The following is a 10,000-nucleotide window of genomic DNA, read 5'->3' as shown; positions in this document are numbered from 1 at the left end:
GGCAGTAATCAGATGGACTTCAGCTACCACATATACATTTAGATAGTGGAGTAACATTAACAATTCTCAAAAAAGTGCTAACTTGCGCAAAATAACATCATCATCATCAACCATTATTAGTCCACTGTAGAACAAAGACCTGTCATGTGCTTTCACTAGCATCTGTTTATTGTCTTTCTATCCCAGTCCACACCCGCAACTTTTCTTAGTTCGTCAATATATCATTGTCTCTTCTTCCCCCTGCTTGTTTTGAAATCTTTAGGGAGCCATTCTATTATTCTTAATGTGCAACTATCAATTACTTGTCAATCTTATAATATACCCGCTCATATCCATTTTTTTTTTTAATCTTGTTAGAATGTGCTTGATTTAGTCTGCTCTCGTATCTATGTTGCTTTTTTACGGTCTCTTAGTGTTATTCCCATCATTAAATCATTCCATAGCTCTTTGAGTTCTAACTAGCCTATGCTCTAAGTCTTTAGCAAAGCATAGGTTAACACCGGTAGAACCATCCGATTAGATACTTTCCTTCTAGGAAATTGGCATTTCACTGTTCATAATTTTACTTTGTTTTCCAAAAGCTCTCCATCCTATGCTTATCCTTCTTTTAATTTCGGTCTCGTGTCCTGCGGAAACATTTACTGCCTGTCCTAAGTACGTATACTACAACAGTCTCTAGCGGTGTGTCCATTATTCTTATTTGTTACTTCTTTCCATTTTCATTAAACATTATCTTAGTTTTACTCATAAACGTTTTTAGTCTTACATTCCTGTTTTCTCTATTCCAATCTTCTATCATAATTTCAAATTCCTCGTATTATTGACTGAATACAGCTATGTCATCCTCAAATCTTAAGTTAAGGCATCGCCTATTAGTATTAATCCCTACATTTTCCCAATCTAAATAAAAGAAAAAAAATATTCTAGGCATGCTGTGTATGATTCAGGAGAGATGGGGGTTTTCCTGTCTAATTCCTTTCTTAACTGATTTTTTTTCTCTAACTTTATGCAGTTTTAGGATTGCTGGACTTCCGTTATAGATAGCCTCAATTATTCTAGCATAAGATTCATCTATTCCTTGTTTTTGAAGGGCTTTCCTTACTCCTGAGGGTTTGACAGAATCAAAAGCTTTCTCATAGTCTATAATTACCATATATAGTGGTTTGTTATGCTTTGTTGATTTTTCCATTAGCTGGTTGATTACATGGATATGTCTTGTTGTTAAATACCCACTTCTAAAGCTCGCCTGCTCTCTTAGTTGATAAAACCTAGGTGTCTTTCAATTCGGCGTACTATCATCTTGGAAAATATTTCATATATTACGGAGTGTAAACTTATTGATCAGTAATCTTTCAAGTCTTTTGTGTCTCACTTCTAGGGAATTAGTATAATGATTAAGTTTTTCTGAGCTATAAGTATAGGGCATTTTTGCAGACTTTTTTTTTTTTTTTCTTTTTTTTTTTTTTTGTAAAGTTCAGTCGGTATTCTACTATTAAACCTCCTCTATCTATCTTTATATCAATTGTTAGGTCACCTTCTCCACCTGCTTTGTATCGTTTTATGCTTTTCAATTCTTTCTCTGCTTTTACTGTTACTTTTGGTACAGTCTCAAGTGTTTTATTATTTCTATAGGTAAATAATCCCTTAGAGCAAAAATGTGTTGACATCCTGTTCCAGATCTCCTTTGCATCAATTTGACCTTTCTTCCTTTATTTAGTATTTCCTCAATTTTGGTCGGATTGTGTTTACGAATGTCTTGGGTTTTTAGTTAGTTTATTATTTTGGAAAGTTCTCGTTATTCTAATTCATATCTCTTGGAGTTTACCCTCATTTCCAATATTTTCTTTAGCAGGTTTTTGGTATATCTGATAGTTTTCCTTGATCTTGTTTAGGATCGTTTCTATTTACCTCTTGTGCTCATTTTAATACCTTTTTTTTTTTTTTTTTAAATTACTGTTCATTTATCTTTTTTTCATCTTCTCCTCCTACGCCTATTAATACAGAAAGCCTCGGTTATATTTCGTCAGTCGTCTCTATCTTGACCTTCTAAATCAATACTTCTCCATTCATCATCTCCTACCTTACGCTTCATCGTCCTCAGCCATGTAGGCCTGGGTCTTCCAACTCTTCTAGCACCTTGTGGAGCTAGTTAAAAGTTTGGTGAACTAATCTCTCTTTGGGAGAGCCTACCCAAACCACATCCATCTACCCCTCACCATGATCTTATAGTTTTATTTCTAATATTGTACAGCCATTTAACTTCCAATATTCTTTTGAGGACTTTGTTCTCAAATGTACAAAATCTGTTGAATGTCATAACCCGACTCATGCCCATACAGTATCACAGATCTTACTAAACTGATATATATGTTGTTTATTTATGTAATTTCAGGCGATTACATTTCCAAGTTTTACTTAATGTAGCCATTGTCTGATTTGCTTTTTGCAATCTTTCATTAAACTCCAATTATGAAGATCCTGTATTAGAGTTCATAGTTCCTAGATATTTAAATAATTTGATTTCATTAAATCTTTTTCCTTCCAATGATATTTCATCTGCCAATGCATATTCCGTTCTCCTTATCTCTATCTTTCTTCTATTTATCTTGAGCCTAACCATATGCGATATTTCATACATTCTGGTAAGCATGCGTTACAAATCCTGTGCTGTTCTGCTAATAAGGACAGCATTGTCAGCTTACTGCAGTTATTATTATTATTATTATTACTATCCAAGCTACAATCCTAGTTGGAAAAGCAAGATGCTATAAGCCCAGGGGCTCCAACAGGGAAAAATAGCCCAGTGAGGAAAGGAAATAAGGAAATGAATAAATAAAGAGAACAAATTAACAATAAATCATTCTAAAATAAGTAACAACGTCAAAACAGACATGTCATTTATAAACTATCAACAACATCAAAAACAAATATCTCATAAATAAACTATAAAAAGACTCATGTCCGCCTGGTCAACAAAAAAGTATTTGCTCCAACTTTGAACTTTTGAAGTTCTACTGATTCAACCACCCGATTAGGAAGATCATTCCACAACTTGGTCACAGCTGGAATAAAACTTCTAGAGTACTGTGTAGTATTGAGCCTCGTGATGGAGAAGGCCTGGCTATTAGAATTAACTGCCTGCCTAGTATTACAAACAGGATAGAATTGTCCAGGGAGATCTGAATATAAAGGATGGTCAGAGTTATGAAAAATCTTATGCAACATGCATGATGAACTAATTGAACGACGGTGCCAGAGATTAATATCTAGACCAGGAATAAGAAATTTAATAGACCGTAAGTTTCTGTCCAATAAATTAAGATGAGAATCAGCAGCTGAACACCAGACAGGAGAACAATACTCAAAAAAAGGTAGAATGAAAGAATTAAAACACTTCTTCAGAATAGATTGATCACCGAAAATCTTGAAAGACTTTCTCAATAAGCCTATTTTTGTGCAATTGAAGAAGACACAGACATTATATGTTTCTCAAAAGTAAATTTACTGTCAAGAATCACACCTAAAATTTTGAAAGAGTCATACATATTTAAAGAAACATTATCAATACTGAGATCCGGATGTTGAGGAGCCACCGTCCTTGACCTACTTACAATCATACTTTGAGTTTTGTTAGGATTCAACTTCATACCCCATAATTTGCACCATTCACTAATTCTAGCTAAATCTCTATTAAGGGATTCACCAACCCTAGATCTACATTCAGGGGATGGAATTGATGCAAAGAGAGTGGCATCATCTGCATATGCAACAAGCTTGTTTTCTATGCCAAACCACATGTCATGTGTATATAGTATGAAAAGTAATGGGCCAACAACACTACCCTGTGGAACACCGGATATCACATTCCTATAATCACTATGGTGCCCATCAACAACAACTCTTTGAGATCTATTACTTAAAAAATCAATAATAATGCTAAGAAACGACCCACCCACTCCCAACTGTTTCAGTTTGAAAACAAGGGCCTCATGATTAACACGGTCAAAGACAGCACTAAAATCAAGGCCAATCATACGAACTTCCCGACCACAATCAAGGGATTTCTGTACAGCATTGGAGATTGTAAGAAGGGCATCACATGCTCCAAGGCCTTTACGAAAACCAAATTGCAAACTAGGGAGTAGATGATTACCTTCAGCAAACCTATTAAGACGTTTTGCCAGAAGACGTGCAAAAACTTTAGATAATATGGGAGTTATGGAAATTGGGCAGTAATCAGTGGGACTTGAGCTACCACAAACACATTTACATAGAGGAGTAACATTACCAATTCTCCAACTAGTGCTAAAAGCTCCTCTTCTTGCTAACTTGCGCAAAATAACAGATAACTTTGGAGCTAAGAAATCTGCTGTCTTTATAAAAAACAAAGGAAAAATACCATTTGGGTCTACACCTCCATAAGCATCAAGTTCCACCAACAGAGCTTTAATCTCACGAGATCGAAAAGCTAAACTAGTTAGTTTAGCCTCAGGAAAACAGGAATGAGGAAGTTCAGCTAATTTCCTAATACCAATCCAGTCCAATCCTTGTCTGCCATCCCCAACTGTTCTATGCATTACAAAATCCATGAGGAGATAAACAACATAGGTGACAGCACATTCTCTTGTAATACTCCACTCTTCACTGGAAATTCATTTGATAGGACTCCACTAACATTAACTTTGCACTTTCTATTCTCATGAACACACTTAATCAAATTTACATAATTAAAAGGAAGTCCATTATAACGCAGAATTCTCCACAAAATTGGCCGGTGCTCACTATAAAATGTTTTTTCATAATCCACAAATATCATCAACAGGGGATTTCTATATTCTACATATTGCTGCACAACATGTCTTAAAATTAAAATTTGGTCAGTACAACTTGTATCTTTTCTAAATCCTGCTTGTTCATCTAAACTTTTCACTGATCTTTCTCTCTAATCTCTTTAGAATAAGCATATCATATATTTCAATGACAACTGAGTAGGTGTGATACCTCTGTAAATATGGAAATTAGTCAGATCTCCTTTTTTGTCATTTTTACCAATACCCCTATCCCCACTGATCAGGCTTTGCCTCTTCACGTCTTTTTCTAAAAGATAATCAATATCATTTCAGCAGTTTTTCCATCGTATCTAGGGGTTTTCCATCTATTGAGTTTTTTATTGATAGCTTCGCCTTCAAACACACTGAATTCATTCCGTGGTAAAACAAGGTCTTCCTTAGCTTTAGGTACTCGTATATCAATCAACTTATTCCTTTCATATCTCTTATTCATGACTTCCCTGCTTTAATAGCTTCTATTTCATCATATACCTGGGAGTATCTATTTTGTATTGTTAAACTAAACTTATCAGATTTTCTACCATTTTGTTTCTTAAAATTAGATTTTATCTTTCTTTCCTGAGGTCTAAAAAATTTTTACTTCTCACTATTCTATGGTCACTAAATTTTAACTTGTTTAACCCTGGATAGGTACGCTACTCGGACACCCCTTAAGGGTATACTCGGTCGCACGTGACCCCGACTCTAAAAAAAATTCAGGAAAAATTTAGTTAGGCATCAATCTGTATTGTTTGACTTGCTAAAAATACTTCAAAGAATGCTAAAAACTACTGAAAATATAAATGATACCCATCTACAAAATTACTATTTACTGGAAATATATTAAAAATTTAAGTATACAAAAAAAAAGACGACGTAAATATTCACAAAAAATAGAAATATACATATACACATAAATCCCTTTAGGGACACCTTCTTAGATGGCAAAGCAACAGCGTGTAATTGCTGGAAATGAGTTGGACCCATAGAAGTCAAGATCTGAAATGAGAAAAAAAGGGTAACTTTTTTTGGCCAAAAAAATTTGTCCAAATTTCATGAATTTTTTTGGGTACCCAAATGAAATAGGAAGAGGCTATTTTTTTATAGAATAAACTCATATTATCCTAGAACAGAAATACATAATAAAATGTGCACTAAGATGTAATTTACTGTTATATCAGGGGCGAAATCTAAAGGTCATTTTTTGACGGCCTAGTTTCACAATGTAAATTTCTTATGAAAATCATTGTATCTCCTATAAAATATATTTATGCATTAAAATATACCAAAATATCACGAATTCTATACAGAACAAGAATATATAGAGATATGCCAACTTACCTTTCGGGTATGTCAACAAAATGGCCGCAGACCGCAACAACTCTTACAGCCCAATCTACCACTTGAAATGAAGAATGGGGTTGCAAGCTCCATATTATCATCAACATCTCTTTTTAACTCCATTAGAAGTGTGTTGATGACATCCATGCCGAGGGAATACTGCCTGCTGGCCATTATTGAAGATAAATTCAAAATAAATAAAAAAAAATCAAATTTGCAAAAAATAAAAAAATTCATAAATTAGCATTTGAGGGAAAATGGACCTCATGGCAATATATGGCATCTAAGCCAAAACCAATGTCATGCAAGTGGTAGACACACCATCCACCCACACTTTCCAACTATAAAGAACCAAACAAGTATCAACACTGTTCGACAATTTATAATTATGTAATAACTTTGCTGTTTGATCACTTACCACTATAAAGGTATTTCAGGGTCGAGGTCGACCCCTGGGGGGGGGGGGGGGGGAACGGGGAAGCAGGGAAGTTAGACGAAAATCAGTTCTAAAGCAGACAATGGCATGTAGACTAGTCACCCCTTGCAGGTCGATCACTTCCATATTCGAGACAGCTGATGATTTATGGGGAAAAAACAGGTTTTGAAAATGCTGTAGGGGTCTCGTACGACCCATCATACCTTTCCAGGGTACTGTTAGCCTACATCTTTAACTAAATCAACCTTTTCACTGAGAAAAAAAATCCATTTCATTTTTCATTTCTCCATTAGGGGTTTTCCATGTCCACTTTCTATGTTCCATTTTATATAATAGGGTGTTAGATATTTTAAATTTGTTTCTTTCATCAAATTATACAAGCATGTTTTCTCTGTCATTCCTTGTGCTTACTCCAAATTTACCTACAGCTGATTTTCCTCTCTTCTTTTGACCTACATTATTATTGAAATCACTCAAAACAAATATGAATTGAGTCTTACTTTTTTCGTAGATATCTCCAGATCTTTAATAAAAGTTTGTATTTCTTCCTCTGTATGGGAAATTGTTGAAGCATATGTTTGAAGGATCATCAGTTTATACTTCTTACATATGTACTATAATGCATTTTAAAATCCCATTAATTAAGGTTTTTACTCTTTGTTCTAATAAAGACTAAGCCAAGTGAATAGGGTAAGTAGATAAAGCAATAGGAATACCTACACTCCCCCGTCCCTCCCCTCTCCTTCCTTGCTTCTGTCTTGGTCCTCCTATCCCTCAGGGAACCCCCTATCCTAGTCTCTCCGGCGTCGCTTACTCTACCTTTTCTGTAGCCTTTTATATATGTTATTGACTGATAGAATTGATATGTTGGATTCTTGTTATAATTCTTATTAACATTTCAGGATAGTGTTTTATTTAGTCACGGTGCATAAGAAGTTTATAGCCTTTAGTGTATTTATCCAATTTGATGGACCTGCTCTGAGGACTTCTTAAATTCTTAAAGTTTCGTTCCATATACGGTTACGACATGGAAAAATGACCAAAGCTAATCAAGACCCATCACACAATGAGAAGAGATTTAGATATCTAGACCAACCTTAATTCCTTTTCAAAGTGTAGACAACATAAATTGCATTGAACAGTCAAGTCATCGTTGTCTAATGTATCTCCAATCTTCATTCCCTTTCGTTTTACTGTTATTTTTCATAACTTGCCTACCTTATCCGTTGGTGCCCCTGGTATCTTTACATATTAAGACAAGAATAGTAATAATAATAACAGTTGTAATGATAATCATGATAAAGATGTTAATGATAAGAGAAGCATGATATAATTTTATCTCTCTCTCTCTCTCTCTCTCTCTCTCTCTCTCTCTCTCTCTCTCTCTCTCTCTCTCTCTCTCTCTCTCTCTCATGGGAAATATTTATCACCATCATTTAGAATGTAAAGGAAACAATTGAACAAAACTAAAGAAAATAATTATTCATAATCCCCGGTCATGAATATAATGGGAAAACCTTCTCGGTCAAACAAACACTGTGATAACAAACTACTTAAGGCATAAACCATAGCAGATACCCAAACCACGATAGTTAATGGTTAAGTGAGCCAATACACCGTTAAATTTTCAGTCAACTTATATAACACTTGATTACGTATATTCTACCTTACAAGGAGCTACAACCAATCAATCCTACCTTTGGAAAACCTACTTCTCATTATTTTCACTCGGTTAAAAGAACCTTAACGAAACCATAATTCGGCCCTCTTGACTTCCAAAACCATCCTTTATTTTCCCTGTTACTTTTTTTACAATCTCATCATTATGGGGTTTCTAATCATATACTTATGATGGCAAATATATTAGAAAATATATTAGAAAATACATTCGCGAAGTGAGAGAAGGGAGGGAGAGTAAATTGAGGAATGGAAAGCGTAGTGAGGGAGCGTCAGCATACGTTTGATTGTTTAACAAATTTACCCAAAAGATTTGGTTTCGGGTTTACTAGGAAACGAGTGAACAATTTAATTAACGGGATTTGAAAAGTCCTTATAGTATCATAAATTAGGCGGAAGTCTACATAGTGCTGTGTCAAAGTACTATTCTGATCAAATAAATAGTAAGGGAGATATTAATGAAAAATGCACTATTTTTCTGCCTGGAATGCGTAATCATAACTTATAGTTTTAACCTTCATCATTAGACGTCAGAGTCGGGAAATCCTTTGCACCATTGTTTTTTTTTCAACTTCCTTTACTAAACTGTAGATTTCTATTGTACAAAAGGGCTATCAAAAAGGAAAGTATGACGTTTTCATATATTCTTTAATGCTCATTCAAGTAATCATTCAGTGCATAGTTGTAACTAACTTATGCTGTCAATATTTTTCTTAATAAGATGATGTTTTGGCTATAATGAAATAAATACATCCCACATAAGGTTAATGTTAGCCTATAAAAAATTGTGCATAGAGTCTAGCAAAATTAACTCAGAGAAAAAGTTTCAGATCAATCGTTTTATACTGTATGTAGTAAGACAATAATACAATTCTTTTCTTTTTTCCTTTTCCAGCCTCCGAAGAAGTCGCCAAAGAAGTACAGAGCACCTCAACCCCCACAGAAGCTTACTTAACCTTTACTATACCAGTAGGCTGGACGGAGGTATAAATAAATCTGCTTCATCCACTGTTCTCCTATAACGAAGAATAGTAAAAGTGTATTATGGAAATTATTAAATAATGTAAGCAGAATATCTTGGCCATATTGACTAAAAAATTACCTCACAGCATGAGGATTTAGACACCGATGATACGGATATTGTCAGGGTTCAGTTCAGGGTCTCTCTACTGTATAATCTTCTCTGCATGTGACAATGGTTTTCTTTTACATTTGCAATGCAAGTAAAATTCCCAAAGGTGGACGAATTACCAGGATATTGATATTAAATTTACCCCGAGCAATGACTTATGTCGCCTTCTCAACACATAAATGATAATAATGAAAAAAAAAATGAACAAATTAAAAGTTGGTGAGAACTTTCGACATAATTACAGGATTGCAAATCCTCATAATCTACAAGATGACTTTGAAAACTAATAAGAAAAAAATTAGTATATATATAAATGACATATTTTTGGTAAAAAGCAAAATGAAGTATCCTCTTCATATCAGAGCTTTTCCCATTTTGACTCTAGTAGTTAAACGTTGAGAGTATCTTTAATTGAACACATTTAGTTTCTCCTCCCAACCTAAACTACACATGAATTTCATGAAAAAAAAAAAATCCAGACTATGACTTGAAAACTACATACAATGGTGTTTGGAGTATGTAATACCGATGTCCTTACTTGTAGTGAAATACATGGAAATGATTTCCAATTTCAGTAAATAAGAA

General features: G+C 34.3%; 1 protein-coding gene across 4 annotated transcripts in view; it reads left to right on the top strand.

Moving 5' to 3' along the window:
* LOC137626121 (uncharacterized) overlaps positions 1-10,000 on the top strand; it is a 261,230-nt gene that overhangs the window by 248,949 nt on the left and 2,281 nt on the right. For all 4 annotated transcript variants that reach the window (XM_068357220.1, XM_068357213.1, XM_068357200.1 and 1 more), the window contains one exon: positions 9,179-10,000. This exon is cut by the window's right edge and continues 2,281 nt beyond it. In XM_068357220.1, coding sequence (XP_068213321.1) covers positions 9,179-9,238 — 60 coding nt within the window. In that variant the 3' untranslated portion in view covers positions 9,239-10,000. The remainder of the gene's footprint in view (positions 1-9,178) is intronic.

Source organism: Palaemon carinicauda, chromosome 2, assembly GCF_036898095.1.
Source record: "Palaemon carinicauda isolate YSFRI2023 chromosome 2, ASM3689809v2, whole genome shotgun sequence".
Classification (NCBI taxonomy): Eukaryota; Metazoa; Arthropoda; class Malacostraca; order Decapoda; family Palaemonidae; genus Palaemon; species Palaemon carinicauda.
Note: the sequence above shows the minus strand (reverse complement) of the source record. Positions and strands in the feature narration are given on the sequence as shown.